This window comes from Gobius niger, assembly GCF_951799975.1.
Source record: "Gobius niger genome assembly, chromosome: 18".
Classification (NCBI taxonomy): Eukaryota; Metazoa; Chordata; class Actinopteri; order Gobiiformes; family Gobiidae; genus Gobius; species Gobius niger.
In genome coordinates this window covers 14,606,556-14,623,936 of record NC_136869.1, presented here as the reverse complement: position 1 = coordinate 14,623,936, position 17,381 = coordinate 14,606,556, and the positions used below count along the sequence as shown (strand labels likewise).

The 17,381-nt window shown below is 39.6% G+C and overlaps 2 protein-coding genes across 3 annotated transcripts in view; one reads left to right on the top strand and one right to left on the bottom strand.

Moving 5' to 3' along the window:
- myripb (myosin VIIA and Rab interacting protein b) overlaps window positions 1–11,871 on the top strand; it is a 139,716-nt gene extending 127,845 nt beyond the window's left edge. Inside the window, exons 12-18 of one of the 2 annotated variants that reach the window (XM_079575796.1) lie at window positions 2,983–3,681; window positions 4,118–4,180; window positions 8,566–8,748; window positions 9,013–9,174; window positions 9,255–9,350; window positions 9,640–9,700; window positions 11,354–11,871. In XM_079575796.1, the coding sequence (XP_079431922.1) occupies window positions 2,983–3,681; window positions 4,118–4,180; window positions 8,566–8,748; window positions 9,013–9,174; window positions 9,255–9,350; window positions 9,640–9,700; window positions 11,354–11,394 (1,305 nt within the window). In that variant the 3' untranslated portion in view covers window positions 11,395–11,871. The remainder of the gene's footprint in view (window positions 1–2,982; window positions 3,682–4,117; window positions 4,181–8,565; window positions 8,749–9,012; window positions 9,175–9,254; window positions 9,351–9,639; window positions 9,701–11,353) is intronic. The other variant, XM_079575797.1, reaches the window with a different exon arrangement.
- A 1,055-nt stretch (window positions 11,872–12,926) lies between these two features.
- Window positions 12,927–15,067, bottom strand: prlh2 (prolactin releasing hormone 2). The gene is made up of 3 exons (XM_079575840.1): window positions 14,792–15,067; window positions 14,145–14,331; window positions 12,927–13,246 (listed from the first exon to the last, which is right to left on the bottom strand). Exons 2-3 carry the CDS (start codon window positions 14,305–14,307, stop codon window positions 13,044–13,046), a joined length of 366 nt encoding a protein of 121 aa, XP_079431966.1. The 5' UTR covers window positions 14,308–14,331; window positions 14,792–15,067; the 3' UTR covers window positions 12,927–13,043.
- Between the last annotated feature and the right edge of the window lie 2,314 nt (window positions 15,068–17,381).

The window sequence follows — 17,381 nt, the reverse complement described above, 5'->3', positions numbered from 1 at the left end:
AGATGAAAACGAGGATGAGAACACAATGAAAACAGACAGAAATGTGGAAAAAGCAACCAAAGGATAACAGTAAAAGTGACAAAAAAGGGATGAAGAATTGACAAAAGGGTCAACATCTCACAACATCATGTGACTGTATAACTGTATAAGATATAAATGGGCCAGTTTATAATTTGGTGAGGAAATATTTTAAATGTATACTTTTCAATAAAGTATTACTTTATTGAAATTTTAATGACAGAATTTCATTACTGCAACAAGTTTTTCTTTGTTTAGAAAAAAAAAAGATTATTTGAACAGACATTTATCTTGTATAATTAAAGAAAGTAATTAAAGTACATTTAAAATTAATTTTGATGTTTCCAGCTGTAAACAACTGTATTTAGGAAAAAAAATGTCTAGACTCATTTTTCTCATTACCGTAACAGTCTAAACCAATAATGCTGTATTTATTGTAAAACGTATGAATAAAGTTATTTTGAACCCATACTGTCTCACACAGGAGAGAATATACAGGATGGATACGAAGTAAAGATCTCTTTTATATTTTAAAGCTCTAAAGTTATCATTTGTACCTACAAATCTTGACTTTCCACGCAAGAAAATCATTACCATAACATGTAATATATGTGTATTTCAGTTAGTGTAAAAATTTGACACTTTAATGATTAACATAACAAAGTAGCCACAAAGTGTCAGTAAAAAAGAACATCCTGAGTCACCTTAGCATTAAGTGTTATATGCTAGTTTTAAATATCGTTCATCACTGTAACCCCTACTCATTACCGTGTTAGACAAACGCTTGATACAGAAAGTATGTTGTATGTTTCGGTAATGAAACTTTACATATTTTTTTATAAAACAAGTAGAGAGGTAGACAACAGGTAGCTCTAGTTGACAATCTGACTACAAGAAGTAAATAACTAACTAAGAAGCGAAAAGTCGACAGTCCAGTCGATAATATAAGCTTCAGTACAATAAATACTTCCTGGACAAACGCAAACAAACAAAATGAGAACAAATGAAACAAAGGTCTAAGTAAAAGTTTGCTTATTTTTTCCCTCAATGGACCTTTTATATTAATTCTCCTTTTCATTATAAAACTGTCTCGTCTAAGCTAACAGGAACAAACAGTTTAAAAAAGAGAAAGAGAAAGTCCAAGGAAAAGCATGACTGTTTGGATTTCATACAATTTTTAATGACCCTTTAAATGTTAGGAAGGTCCCACAGTTTTGTATGCGCTCTGCCAGAGTATTCCATAATGTTGGGCTGAATTTAGTCCTGCGCCTTTGCACATGCACCGCAGTCTCCCCAGGCTAGCGCTCTGGTTCTTACTCCAGTATTGTTTTTTTTACATATAAAATCCATTAAGGGTGGAGGAGCCAGTCCAGTAGGAACTTTAAAAATAAAGCGAGCATCCAGCAACTTCTGATAGCTCTCAAAATCTAAAATGTTATATTTGCTTACAATGTTACCGTAATGATAATGCAAGGGCCTCCTATGTAAGGTTTAACTGTTTTCAGAGACAGAGACGCGAGAGCTTCAAAGTGCTCTCAGATGTATGGGACCAAGTCATGTGGCAATAATGAATATGACTAAATAACATAGTGTGCATGTAAACCTTTGCTGACTCTACTTTCAAGTAAGGCCTTATATGTTTAAAGTTTGCCAAGTTTTCTTGACACGGTCTTTGAACGTTACGTTTGAATCAAGATATTGAAATTGTTGAACCACCTGGCTGTTCCCGCTCTTGTGCATTGCATAAGCTGCAAACGTTTCCAACTATGTCTGATTGCATTGTCCCTGTTAATAAAATGGTCCTGGAGTTCTTAGCTAGAAGCTCAGCTCGAGTCACTGGGTTGGGGGCAGGTTAATAATAACAATAATAATGCCTTACACTTGTATTGCGCTTTACAAGCCTGTATAACCAAGTTCCTCAGAACACACTGTTCAATTTTAACACTGTGGTTCCTCATTACAATCACCACAAGTGCATTGCCATGTTCATATTATAATCTAAAGGCAAACCTTTCCGGCTAAGGAGCATAATGTTATTATTGTGAAGAGAACGCTTGCAATATTATGGGCTGTACTTTTCAGTCAATACAGTATATATATAATGATATATTATTAAGAATTGTATAAACATAAATTAAAAAGGTATGCATGCTTTACCCCCGAGAGGATGTCAATTTTAACACTGCGGTTCCTCATTACAATCAACACAAGTACTTTTCATGTTCATATGAAATATACTTGTAGTAATTGTAAGCACTAGAAACTCTAAAACGGTCTCCGAGTTTTCAGCCCGACGCTCAAGTCACTGCCTCAACCCAGGTTTAGCAAAAAATGCATGAAGTGACTGGTTAGTCATAGGGAGGTTGCATTGATAGCAAGGTGGTGATAGTGACACAAAAGTGTATTCTTTTCATACTAGCTAAATAAATACATTGCTTTCTAAGGTTTTTTTTCCCCCTCATAGTTGTTGTGTGAAGCTATTTATGGTCAAACAATTGAGTTTGTTTAATCCATAATGGTAAGTTGACATACCCTGGTGATCTTGGCCTGATAATATGCACACAAGTTGTTCAAGCAAATTGTTTTATATGCACATTTCAAGCCCGTGTACAGCTTTGAGTGATGGCAAAGTGAAGAAGGGGGGAATTTCACTCATTTAGATTCAACTTCTATTTTCTCTCGCTCAATAAAAAATTAGGTGAAGACCGTGCAACAATGTTTTTTGCTGTGTTTTCAACATACTCCATGGTGGTAAAAACAAATTTACTTTACAACAAAAAGTCAGGTACCCCAGCTTTAAGTTTGATTTTTGTCAAACATTGGCACACCTGCTGCATGAGAATGACACAAAAATGTGACAAAAAGGCATCGAAAGCACAGCCAAAGAGTAATAGAAAAATGGCAACAAAGTGGTTAAAGCGGGGGTTAAGAGGTGAATATTAAATTTCCATTTTTCCCTCTTAGGAGAACAGCGGAATTCTCCTCAACGCCCTCCTGAAGCGTGGCCTGAGCGAGGAGCTTCCTACCCCTGAGTATTCACCTGTGTCCACCGCAGCACCGGACGTCTTCAGGTCAGACGCCATGACCCCGGAGCCCGAAGACCCCGACACTGTGGCTCCCAACTCGGCCATCCCCAGCCCTCCCCCCACCTTCATCACGTCAGCCGTGCCCCTCTCGCCCAAGACGGTAGATCCCATCGAGGAAGAGCTACGGTCCCGACTGAGCCAGATGGTCAGGCGCGCAAACAGCAAAGAAGAGGAGAGCGCAAAGTGGTCAACAGAGAAGGAAAGGCAAAGACAAAGTGACGCTGAAAAGCAACGGGAGAAAGTTGGCGCTCAGGACACGGCGGGTGACATTTGGGATTTCGTCAATGGACAAGAAGCGATAGCGCTGGAAGCGAGTGAAAAACTGTTAAAGAGCATGTCTTTTGAAGAGGACGCAAAAGTGGGCTCGCGGTTGGACAGAGACCGAGGCTTTGAGGACGTTCAGGAGCATAAGGTGAAAAGAGAAGGAAGCAGGCAAAGCAAGAGGCAGCATAAACGTGACGGGGACCAGGACAAGGAGACGGGACACAGAGCAGCCGCAGCCAAGAAGAGCGGATCTAGTGCCAGTTCGGCGGCTGTGTCTCCAACTTCCCAGGAGGGGGCGCTGTCAGGCAGTCAGGTGGGCGATGTGCTTTGCTCTCTTATGCATAAAGTAGATACAGTGGGTTCAAGTATTCACACCCCTCTCTTTATTATATTCTATAAAAAAAACTACCCTCAGGATGCATCTTTCTCTTTGTGGAATTGAGTGTTAGTTTCCCATTGTAGTTCTGTAGGGTAATCAGTGTAGATTTTTTTACAGATTGAAAAGGAATTAATTTTATTTCATTATTTCTCTAGGTTTTCAAGAAAACATGAATAATCAAAAGAGATCTGAAAACTGTCTGAACCCACTTTATGTGCTGCTTCTGTGTCTCTGGCTTGTATAACCGCTTCATTGCTGGTCGGTCCACTTTATGCTTTTCCCTGTGTGCCTCATGCGTGTTTCTCTGTACTGTTTCCTTCTTCCTTTTGCCTGCGCTCTGTGTCCGTGTCCGTCTATCTGTCTTTGTCAGGAGGGACAGTTTGACTCGGAAACACAACAGAGGCTTCAGTTGCTCAACTCGCTCTTACATCAGGTGAGATGAAAACAGCCAGAATGCATTATTGGGCAATGTAGAGTGGTGGCGTGAAGTCATCTCATTTCTGAAGAACGAACTAACCCATACGTGTGTGTCATCTGTTATAACGTCATCGTTCTTGTTTTAAAGAGGAACAAGAAACGAGGAGGATGAAATAAAATACAACAAGTCAAATGTTATACTGCATAGAAAACTACACACTATTCAGCCTTTACACACTGTGTAGAGTTTACCCAATAAATACAATTGAAATAGAAGCATTTATTTTATGACAGATATTTTCATCATTGAAAAAAACCTCATAAATGTAGAAAAAAACATGTGCCTTTGCTGTGAGCGGCTCAGCTCTCCTAAGACATGACTGTAACTTTACCCGGAGTGGGTACGTCTCCAGCTCATCTCCATGGAGATGTCGACTAAAGTCATCAGTGTTTGACATTTGCACAGGTTAGGCTCTCACTCAAATCCATTCTTTGACTACTCACTGCAGAAATAGCATTTTCTGTGTTGAGCTGGTCATTAGGAGCATGTTTTGTTCTGATGGTAACAATATAGTCCAAAATGTTGCATAGTGTGCCTTTAAAGCAATACTAAGTAACTTATTTACCTCAATAAATCCTTTCCGTAGTCCCTCTGGGGGTAATGCAAGTGTTAATGGGATGATTGGGGGGGGTCTTTCATCTCTCCCTGGTGTCTCTGGCCAGAAAACCACAACTGCAACTTGACTGCATGTGGCAACCATTACACACTAATGGAATCACGAAGAAGAAGCTAACAGGCACTTTAAACAGTATTTACAGCCAAGTTTGAGTGAAAAAAATATTTCCATTTTGTAATTGGATGTACAATATCCCTCTCTCCCTTCGCCTTTTCTGTCAGCGTAGTATTTACTCTCAGGACAAGTAATAAGTAAAAAGAAAACGCAACTTGCCACAACACCTGCAGTTGCACTTATGGCCTCTAGGGGCAAGAGTTACTTAGTATTGCTTTAATCATACCTTATAAAAGCATTCATGAAACATTAATTCACTTACAAGCACAATAATAGTGATGCTGTGTTGAGTGTTACTATGGCAAAGCACCAAAGTATTACTGTGGCAAGAGTTACGACTAAATACTGCACCTCGCTGTATAAAGGCTTTATAAATATTTCACGGCTTGATAGTGTGTAGTCGATTTTAAAGGGTAAACATAAAATGTGCAGTAATAAAACCTACATGTAAATAAGCCAAGATACATCGTTAACTAACTTTGGGGAGATCTTTGTGTCTGAAATATGAACTGAAAACCAGAGAGTGTAGAGAGTGATTTCAAACCGCACGAGTAACAAAAGACCTGCCGTCCTTCAACTGGGACAAAAGCTCATAAAGAGAATGACTGACACTTCAATGAAACAGCACAAAAAAAAAATACAAGAATCATGTTTGTGAGCATGGTTGTGTAATTTGAAACTACATGTTTTATAAAATGAACCCAGTGGAGACAACATGTTAGGTACCCTAAATCAGGATTTTGCTTCTTGATAACATCAAAATATAGTATCCAAACATACCATAATAAACCAGCTGAAAATATTATAAACAATAAATAATTAAATAAATGCAATTTGCTAATTTCAACTTTTAAAATTGCTGTTTCAATTAAAGGGACTAGATGCAAGTTGGCCATTTTATACTCACTACTGCCACCTCAGGTCATATGTGTAACTGCATCTTCTATATTAAGCTTGTGGGGCTCTGGGCTCATTCTACACATTAGGACATATAGGGGGAGGAAAATACATCATTTAAAATTTGTTAAACTCTGCATAGTCTCTACGTTGGACTCAAAGACTGCACAAAGTAAGTGTCTGCAAAAACAATTCTTATCTAAATAGACACACAGCAGTTTGTACATTAGTAGTAGCACACAATCTGTATGATACAAATGTTGGGTTATATTGATGAGAAACTTGAAGTAGATCATTGGGTCAAAATGATGTTCTTCCCACAATTCACTGACATAGTTAAATCTGTCGGCTCGTCATCGTCGTGTCTGTCTGAAGTCACACAGCTCCACATCATGTCCTTTCTGTGTGAGGTCACCTGATGTAACATGTGTGGGCCCTGTCCGTCATTAATAAGCTCTATTCATATAAAGGGCGACTATGAGTAATCCTCTCTGTGAGACACGTGCTACTGCTCCATAATTCACATTCCTGTTTATTTTTACAGACACACATTCTTTGGGAACCACATAATCACCACAGTCTTATTTGGTTTAATGACCCAGTCCTACATAATATTTGTTGATCTGTGTTAAGTTTGACAATTTATAGCTTCTAGACCTACAAACTCCCGTGAGCTATTTTTAGCACAAATAACAAAAACTGCTTAGCCTTTGGAGAGAGACGTGTGTGTCTCTTTTGGTTGAGAGTTAGTAGATATTTCAACACAAGATGATTTTTCTGTCTTAATCTTTATGCTTTTATATAATCTTTACGTAAATGTTTCAACAAGCAAAAAGAAAATGAGAGAAGAGACTGATTTCCAACAGCACGAGTAACAAAAGATCTGCCGTCCTTAGGAAAGATCCCTAAACTGTCTAAATCTATAAGTCACCTCATAATGTTCCTTTCCTTACCATATCTTACCTTTAGAATCAATGGCTTCCGACAGCTTGTTCTGGATTCATGGCTCTTTTGAAGGGCAGACTCTAACGTGATCGATCCGCCTGAGTCAATATCCGCCTGAGTTTCATATTTGCCTCGTTGCCATTAAGTTACTTTAACAAGTTGAAGAGTTTTGTTTTGCACGCTTTCATCTCCATCTTAATAGTGCATTTCATCTTAACCCAAGTGCTCCTCCTCCTCACTCCCTGATTTATGTCACACCGATCCACCACATTCATGCAGACAGCGATCAATGCGTCTCCAAAGCCTTTAATCACAGTTATTCTCATTATATGTGGTGTCTAGTCAGTTTTTGTTCATTTTATCCAGGGTAACCGGAGTAAGTTAAGACACAACATTTTACAATACAGAAATATTTTGAGCAACAGTAATGTACAGCTTAGACAGAAAAATTTGCTGGTGGCAGGAACGGTTTCCCCTGGCAACTTCCAAAAGTTAATGAGAGAAACCACAGGCTGATCTCACTATGTGGTTACAAACATTGAGAGGAGGAAAAGGGGCTTCATCAGCAACTTGTCATCTCCAGCGGCAGGTTGTACTCGAGCAGAAACGGTGTCCACTATTCTAAAACTACCCGGTGCAGATGATGGTCTCTGGAAAAAAAGGGCGCAGTTACTAATTACCACTGCTCTACTATGACTATTAGGCCCGACCCATATGGTAGCTGATATATAGGCCGATATTTTTATTTTCTTTCTTCGTTTTTTTTTTGTTTATTGTCTCTCAAATAGTCTTTAGTTAAACATTTATTATTATAGTAAAGATTTCAATCATAGAAATGTATAGAAATAAATCTATTGACCGATATGGGTTTCTTTAAGGCTGAGGCCGATATGCACCGCTGATATTTTTGTATGATGCTTCTAAATGTGTCAGTGCTGAACTGTGACAGCAGGGGGCGCTGTATGAGAGGTAACATTCTAAATTATTCAGGATATTCATGTTTAGTAGGTACTTCAGATGGAGCTTGTCAAAAATCGGTAGATTCCAAAACAAAAAGTCTCTTATGATTCAGAAATTATAAGAAGGTCTACAACATATAAAATAGGTGGACAATATTTTGAAAGCTATGACTTTCTGTTCCGGAGATATCAGCCTTTTCATCAACTGATATCGGCACGATATATCGGTCTGGCCCTAATGTCTATTGCGGCTTGTACTACTATTACTGCTCATACTACTTTTACTAATACAAGCACAGTTATTTCTGCTATCTTCTTCCAAATACTACACCTACTCGCTGCCACTACCGCTGCTTCTGACATCTTTTGTGCCACTGCTCCATCTGCTTTTATCTTTTTTTTCCCATCTTTGAATAATTCACGAGTGTTGTCTTTACTCGAAGTCCTTGTTTCCCTGCTGGGGTTTTGCACGTCGTTGTTTGTTGTGCATCACTTGTGGCAGGTCAACAACGCTCCGATGTTCATGTTCACATCACGGCTGATTAGACATGAGAGATAGTGCGGCTTGTGTCACTTGAGCAATATTTTCTCAGTGGGATCGAAGCGCTTGAGACTTTTGAGGAGACGGATTTGTTTTCTTTCTGCCTAATGACTTTGTAATGGCATAATTGTGCATACTTTGGAATTAGTTTGTGAATAAATAACAAATCATCACGCTACACTCACCTCCTGTTGTATACTGTAGTTCATATTGTATTTGAAGCTGTTATGGATCCACGTGTCTGACTGCGTTATGTGTGTTCTAACAGAAATACTCAGCAGCCTCCCTGTGCAGCATCACCACGGAGGTCCTGAAAGTTCTGAACGCCACAGAGGAACTGATCGGAGAGGCAGGAGGAGAGAGCTACACTCCCACCGAGTCTGCGTCACCGATCTCCAGCTGCTCAGAGACGCGCCGGCTGGACCAGAGGCTCACCAAGATGGAGGAGAACGTACGGACTGCAAACTTTATTTGTTGGATTAAAATGCGAAAATGGAGAAACTGAATCAAGCTCAAAAATCACAAGGATAATACAGAATTATTGTGTTTTATAAACATATTTAATTTGTGGGGATTCCCATCTCTTCTTTCTACACAAAATTTAACTTCAAGATCTTACATTTTTCATTATAATTTACCTCTTTGATTCCACTGTTGTCCTGCTCTTTCACAACAGAGTAAAGAACGACCTTTAGACCTGTTGTGCTGTGTGCAGGTGTACCTGGCTGCAGGGGCGGTGTACAGCCTGGAGGGGGCGCTGGGAGACCTGGAGCATTGTGCCCGTGACATCAGCAGTGGGACATCAGACACTGAACTGGCTTTTCTGGAAGATCAAGTGGCAACAGCAGCAGCTCAGGTCCAGCAGTCTGAGCTTCAGGTAAAAACATCTGGAAAACACATCCATCAATCAACTTTATTAACTAACACAGTTGGTTACATGAATATGTTTATTCACAGATCTCAAATATTGAAGCCAGAATATCAGCACTGAAAACAGCGGGGCTGAATGTGACTGTCTGTAATCGCTTCTCAAAGTACAAGCCAAGACCTAAGGTTTGTCTTTATTACTGAATTATGTGTCAGTCAAATAAGAAAAGCAATCGATAAAACTGTGGGCATTAATCCTGATCAAGGCTCGACATAAAGGTTTTTCTCATTGGTCAATGTGGCTCATCTTTCTCACATGTTACTAGTCACTTAATAGGTTTAGAAGTTGCAATTAATTAGATATTAACTTATTGTTCATTTTTAATATCATGAAAGCCTATTATAGATTTGTCTATAAAATAAATGTACCCTTGATGAAACTATTATATGATATGATAACCCAGTTTTTTTACAGCCTCAAACTCTTGATTCATCTCGTCATCAGAGAAGGAAGCTGCCTGCCCCTCCACTCAAAGGTACAGAATACTATGTTTCTTGGTGTCTTGTTTAAATAAATAAGACCAATATTTTTGGTCTTATTTGTTTAAACAAGAGATCCTCGTGTAGCCTTTGCTAATTATACTCTTATCACACCTAAATGCCTGCTATTGGTGTCCAAGACTAAGACAGCAAAAGCTGAAAGGGGACTATTTTTATTCATATTTTAGTCAACATTTTTGTCTTTGTCCTAAAACAAGACAGTGAATAGATGATGAAAGTGAATACATCTGCGAGAAATGGGCTAAAAAGCTCCATTAGATGTAAAGCTGCTAAATGGACACACAGAGTACACAGGGGCTAAGGCTTTATCAATCAACAAGCAGTCTCTTCCTTTCATAGCCATGAATAGTACTGTTCCGTTGGAGCCTTCTTTATTTTCTTTTTATATCTTTATCCCAAAGCCACGTCCTGCACAATGCCTCTGATTCAGGAGGCTTTTTAGAGCAGCTCAAAGGCAGACGACAAACTGGACAATGGCACCAAATCAGTGGCCAAGACATGTAATCACAACGGTGATCAGCATTATATTTAAGGTGGAGATGATGCCCGAACATATCATAATGAAGGGTGCAAGTTTCTTACTTGTTATTAACTTCTGTTGGTCCGTTAGCCTTGTTGCTTTAACATTACAAGACTTTGATGGACAGAAAGCCGTGTTTTATAGTGTAAATGTAGCCAGAAAGTAAGTTTCTACTCCAAAATGATCCTGAAGAAGCAGCTTTTTAAAAGTAAACAAATGCTAGTTTATCGGCTAAACCCATTTGAGACCTACACATTTCTTCTTCTGAGACACTGAAGAGGCACCAAGAGCCCCCACATCGGCAGCACAGAGCAGGCATCACAAGAGGAGCTACAAGAAACAAAAAAGGGACAAACGAGGAGATGGTGAATGTTGTGGAACGGAGGGAGCTGTGCAGGAGGAAGAGGAAGGAGAAGGTGGAGGAGCTGACCAGTGCAGGACACCACTGAAACAGGGACAAACCCAAGAGGCGGTGCACAATTTCAGAGGATCAGAGGCGACACAGGGCAGCCAGCCAGGTTTTCCCGACCTCCAAGGTCATGTGGGTCATGTTGACACACAGTGGCAGCCCGGCTTAGCCGCAGCAGCCCAGGATGGACACCTGAACACTATTTTGTTGTACGCTTGTACAATGACAATAAAGCACTTACTTCCTTACTTAACTCTCAACACAAGTAACTGATAAAAGTTAATCTATATTGGAAGGTGATTTTATTTATTTTCTTTCCCTTTTGCCACATACAGTATATCCCTGAGCTAGAGATTTATCTTCGAGATAGAGAATGGGTCAAATTTTATTGTCTATAAAAACTTTATCACGAGATGACATACACTGCACTATCAGGACACTTTCTGACTTGCACTGATTTGTTCAGACTTTTGGACTTTCTGTTTGGTTTTAAGAAGAAGGAGAGGGAGAGGGGGGGGATTTTATTTATCATATTAATGTCAGTTTGTTTATAATAGATAAATATTCAACTTTAAAATTACTCCCCTCGTTGTCATGCCAACCTTCTCCAAACTTCTGAATCTCGGTACAGACGTTTAGGTGTGAAAAGGCCCTTAAAGTTAATCCAGGGTATTTCTCATGACTGTTTCTGTGTTTCAGATAAATCAGAGCCAGAGCAGGAAGTGTTTGCTCCACAGTGAAAGCACAGCCCAGAGACAGGGACTCCTCCAGTGCCTTGACTCAACCTCTTCTTAGACCTCCAGACCTTCATGCCCGCCGCCCTTCAGACCTTAGACTGTACTCAGAGTCCAGCCTAACAGAAGAACAGCCTCTCATCACCACAGACACAGAGTCAGTCCTCTCAGTTCATAAAGACTGTTTCTAACGCGGATACGACTGGACGTTTGGCGTCTGCCTTAAAATCTGCGATCCTAAAACTGTACAGAAAGCAAGTGAGCATTTCCCCCTCTGTTTACAAGAGTATTGTGATTAAATGTGCAATGAAAATGTGATCCCACGCCCTGAAAGAGCCCTATGGTGTTTTATACAAAATGTTTTCAGCCATATTCATCAAATTAATTTCAAACACATGCAGTAAGTATTTTAGATTATTCAAATTCCTATAAAGATATAAGGGCAAAAGCACAGTGTTGACAAAAATATATTTCCGTGATGCAGGCATACTTAATATAGACTACATTTCACACAAATCTAGGAGTTGTATTAGAAGATATCTACCTTCATTTCAATGCAGTTTTTGTTTTAATTGTTTCTAATCTTAACCAAACGATGAGCTCATCAGAGATTGTTCTGTCAGATTCATGTCCGTTCTTGGCCAGTTTTCTTGAACCAAATCCTCCCGATTTCATCACAACGTTGAGGCCTTTTATTTTAACAAAGTATTTTTTCATATCTTTAGCCATTGTGTAAAATACATAGAGAAATCTTTATATCAAACGCCATATTAACCATGATTTTGTTAGAAGCAATTTATTTTTGTACCTTACGCTGTTTTTATGCAATATGATAAAAATATTAACATGAATAATTACTGTTGCAAATGCTTCATGGCTTCATATTTCCCAAAAGGAGCCATCTCTGTAATATCTATGTGCAATGACTCAAAACAAGTACAATGGTGTATTTTGGGAACTTACCAAATTTCTTAATATTTGGTCATATCACATCCACCTCATGAAGCATCTCCCACTGAGCATTTCTCCAGGGTTGTCCCGTTTTTAAAAGTGTAGATGTACATTAGTTAGCATGTTTCAAATTTGTGTACAAAGTGTCAAATGAGAGGCACAAGGGTCCAATCATCAGTGTCCAGTATTTTTATAAAAGAAAAGCTATAAGAAGTTTGTTAATATATGTATATGTGTGAAAACGATGGATATGATGTTAAATAGTGTACGTATGCCAATCATATTGACTAATCCTACAGTGTTGTGAGCAAGAGATCGTCCTAAGTATAATTGTCTTGACGTTTGGGTTCACACAGGATTTGGAAATGTCCTGTTTGAGTCCAGTGAGACTGACTTTATTGATGACTTTGACTGTCGAATGCAGAGCCATTCAATTTTATGTGCAATTGTTCATACGACATGTGGGGAATTATCAACAAGCAAAAAATACTATGTGCCACAGTACTCCGAGAGAAAATTAATAAAATTTGCAAGCTTATGAGAACGTGTGATGTGATCTGTATAAGTGACAAACACAATTAGCTTTGTAGTTTATTAATCAATATAGATAGATTTTATGTACATGTTTATTACAAGCAACAGAGAGAGAAAAAAAAAAGTTAAGGCCAAAGAAATATACAAATTACTCAGTGGTCTGTGTGTTGTCATGGCAGCCAGTCCTGGTCTTCCATTGAGACTTTGCTGAGTCGTTCCTTGGTTTTGAGACTGTTCAGGAGCAGTACTAAAGTCTGGAGCACAGGCTGCATGTCCCGGCTGCCCAGCGCCACCTCCACACTCTGCCTCTTCCCGAACCGGCCGATAGGTCTGACTCCCCGCCCCACGTACCAGAACGGGTCAATCTCTGGACCTGAGGACATATTAATTCATATATTAGAAGCTCACAGGAACGAGATATACATAAGGGGGTCATGTGGTAAATAGCAGGTGCGTTTTATTGGCATGTTGCACTTAATTTACCATTTAATGTTGCCTGTATTACAGTGTTAGACTATGCTGCGTGAGTAAAAAAAGCATTATTGACTCTGCTGCTGCTCGCTTTGCATACGAGCGAACGCTTGATAAATGACCCACAGAGTGTATGTTGATGATATAAGGCAAGAAAAGCAAGGACTTTATATAACACATAATAAAAGACTGTGTTTTTCAGAAAAAAAGTCTTAAAAGTAATGGTTTTGACTGACTGGTGTTGGCCAAACCATCTTGTCATGAGAAATACGATCATATTTATTCCCATATATTTTTGTCAGAACTTCAATCCAATCCAATCCACTTTATTTATATAGCACATTTTATAAACAAGTGTTTCCAAAGTGCTGCACATAAAATCGGCAATATAAGAATAAAAAATAAATAAATATAATAAAATAAAATCAACTTGCTTTGCACCTTTCATTTTGATGTGCATATTTTAGTTTAGTTAAAGGTGCATTATGCAACTTTTCATGCCTTTACTTTCGATCACAGTGGTCTCTACAATGCCCCAGCATCAATTGTTTTGTAGGTTTTCTGGGGAGAAAACAGCGGAGAAAACCTTCCTAACAATTGATCCTGGAGCGTCCTGGGATTGAAAATAAAGGTGCCATGTTGACCACTGATACAGCTGCTGGGTCACTACAAGGTCAAATGCACACAAATATCAACTTTTATTTCACACATAAAAAAGTTGCATAATGCACCTTTAAGGCTTCCTCAAAACAAAACGAGCTTTGTCTGACTAGCAGTTGAAAGTGCAAGGTCTCACTTACTCCTGTTGTCTACGTTGTGCACTATGTGGAAGTCATGCTCCACGGTGGTGCTGTGCGCGCCGCTGAGTTGTACAGAGAGCAGGAGCAGCAGCACTAGAGCAACAGGCAACCAGCGGCTCGTCAAGACACTCTGCCGAACATCAGCCGCTCTCTGAGGCAGCATACTGTGTGCACTCACTCAAGGCACTGGAAACAACAAGGCACAGCTGTGAGGACCATTTGACATGCACGGAAGTGGAACTGATAAGAAGAAGACGTGCAGGGAGTAGGTTAAGTCTGGCTTCTTTAGCATTTACTACTTGATTAGATTCTGTGTTTTTGTCATGGAAAGTTTGAGCACACAGGTCAACTGTGTAAAAAATATCCTTGGAAAAAAAGATAGTAGCATGAGAAACTATTAATCAAATCTTTTATTGTATCGTTTCTCATTTCTACAACAATTTTAAGTGTACTATTTAAGTGTACTACATACAGGTTGCTTACTTCTTTGCACAACTTAAAATGTTATTCACATAGTGGTAAAATGATGATTAACGATGTATATATAAAAAAAAAAATACATAGAGCCAAGATCAAAATCTCCTGAACCTGTCTCCCCATCTTTTACAGAGAAATAACAGAAATTAAATTGAAAATGAACTTACCACGTCCACTTGTTGGTGTGAGGTCCGGCGTTGGAGCTGTGAAGACGATATTGCTGAGCAGGTGTGTAAAGCTTTTATACCTGTGGCTCGCTCCACATTGGGCTGAGATGATGATTCAAGAGCGTCAGCCGCACACAGACACTCCGGGCGGCTCCCTCCTCCCTCCCTCTCTCACACGTCGCACAGCCGTCCATCAGGGGCCTCTGACAACAGCACAACTTTAAATCTGTGACGGGGGGGACCCACGGACACTGGCCCCGAGCCCAGTGGGTGTTTCCGACGAGCCCTTCATCAATCAGGCTGATCACGGAGAAAGAGACGATGCAGTCAGCACTATATTCATTGCGTTCTTTCAAAGTGGCTCTGCAAAGTGTGGGTATTTTAACTTATAGGTTTTTAGAAAAATTGCCATTCCACATTGAAGAGCGTTGTACTGACCTAACAAATTTGAGACAAGACTGGAATCAAATCCAAAGATATATAATTGAAGATCACAAATGGATCCAGTCTGTTCTCACTGCTCTCTCTCACCAATTTTCTGTAAAGATGCATTATGCAACTTTTTATGTGGGGAAAAAAGTTGATATTTGTGTGTATTTTACCTTGTAGTGACCCAGCAGCTGTATGAGTGGTCAACTTGGCACCTTTGTTTTCAATCACAGTGGTCTTTAGGACGCTCCAGGATCAATTGTTAGGACGGTTTTCTCTGCTGATGGACCCCCTCACCAGAAAACCTACAAAACAATGGATCCTTGAGCGTTGTAGAGACCACCGTGATCGAAAGTAAAGGCGCCATGCTGAACACTCACACAGCCACTGGGTCACTACAAGGTAAAATACACACAAATATCAACTTTTTTGCTGCATGAAAAGTTGCATAATGCAGCTTTAAAGGGGCTAGATACAAGTTGGCCATTTTATACTCACTACTGCCACCTGAGGCCATGCGTGTAACTGCACCTGCAACTTTTTGAGTGACAGCGCAGGATTTTAGAGGCAGTTGTGGTGAACAGGTCTGGGCTCATTCTACACATTAGGACATGGCTGGAACATGTAGGGGAGGAAAATCATTTTAACATTTTTAAATTCTATATAGTCCCTTTAAGGAAAGACCTAAAACCATCAAAAGTGCGAAAAGCTTGAATAAAGAATCAACCCATGAAAAAGGTTTCAGGTGTAGAAGTTATAGGGGTGCAGAATAAAGATAATTTTCCCCATGGTGTACTCTACACGGACGTCAGGAAACTTAATATGGTTATTGGACCCCAAGGAGACACTTTGCTGCTTTAGTGTGGATATCATTTTGTAATAGACATAATTTTGTCTTTTGGAGTGGGATCAGATGGCAGGGATAGGGCTTGGCTGTGGAAATGAGAAAAGAGCTACCTCGGGAGGTGTAATCACAACGCTACCTTTAATAACCAGCTTTTACTTGATTTATTCGGAAGAGCCCTCAAGCTTTGGAAGATCTGACGTTGTAAACAGAGATTTGTCAGACACAAATTAAGGCAACTACTTATGTTATGATATCTGGCATCTTGATTTCACATCTACATGTTTTAGGTTATTCAGATTCACGAAAAGACATGATGTGACCAAACTTCACGAAATCATGTCATCACCGGCTCATCGTAGCTGTGTGTCCAGTCTGAGTCATCCACATTTCTGAATGGAGATTTACCGCAGCATTAAGTGACGACAGAAAGAGACACTCCTCGCAGGGCCTTTTCATCTGAATGCGAACTTGTGGTGACTAATGTTGCTCTTTTTTTGCTTTAAGTAAATTATGTTGCAAGCACAGGCTGTAGTTGGATATTCATTGCGACCTTTAAATGATGCCTATTACGTTCTACTATAGTCACAATATTGATCTTTATTCACAATGATTAGCAGTTTCACCCTAAATCAGTCACCTGGCATGCTACAGTATATATTTTGTTAATTGCCTCATAATTTGTGCTGTGACCAGTGTGTGTAGGTGGGCACCTCCAGTGACCACAGCTGAATCTTTTCTTAAAACACGTCATTGGCAACTGTATTTCAAGGTACTTCCTGTTTGTTTTGCACTGAGAGGTACACTGTGTATACAATGTTAATATTAATTGTGTTTTGTAAACTAATGCCTGAATGCTGATGAAGCAGTGAATGAACACAATCAAAATGCAATGTGTTCTTTAATATTTATCAAATAGGAAAAGTCAATAGTGAGATTGCAATTAGTTAAATTGAGTGCCACTGTAATGTAAAGATTGTGACGAGCACAACTCTGAAGCATTTAACCCAGGGGTGTCAAACATACGGCCTGAGAGGATCCGGCCCCTGCCCTGTAGAGCATAAATTCCAGAGTATGTTAAACCACTCGGGCCACTTGGGGGCATTAAATTTAAAAAAAGGAAAGAGTTCCACACGTGTCCAGCAGAGGGCACTGACATAATAAAAGCTCAGGATATGAACAACACATTATATAGCCACGTGGTAAATGGACAGTCTGCCCCAGGGCGGCTGAGGCTTCACTAACAGCTTATCACCACCGAGTGCGGAGTGAATGAATAATGCCTTTGGTCGTTTTGCGTGCCCTCAGTCACGCAAAACG

Excerpts from the sequence above, each read along its gene's own strand:
- prlh2 (XM_079575840.1), bottom strand. The coding sequence starts at position 14,307 with ATGCTGCCTCAGAGAGCGGCTGATGTTCGGCAGAGTGTCTTGACGAGC. Across the intron at positions 13,247-14,144 it reads GCACAACGTAGACAACAGGA|GTCCAGAGATTGACCCGTTC; the intron begins GTAAGTGAGACC and ends ATATGTCCTCAG.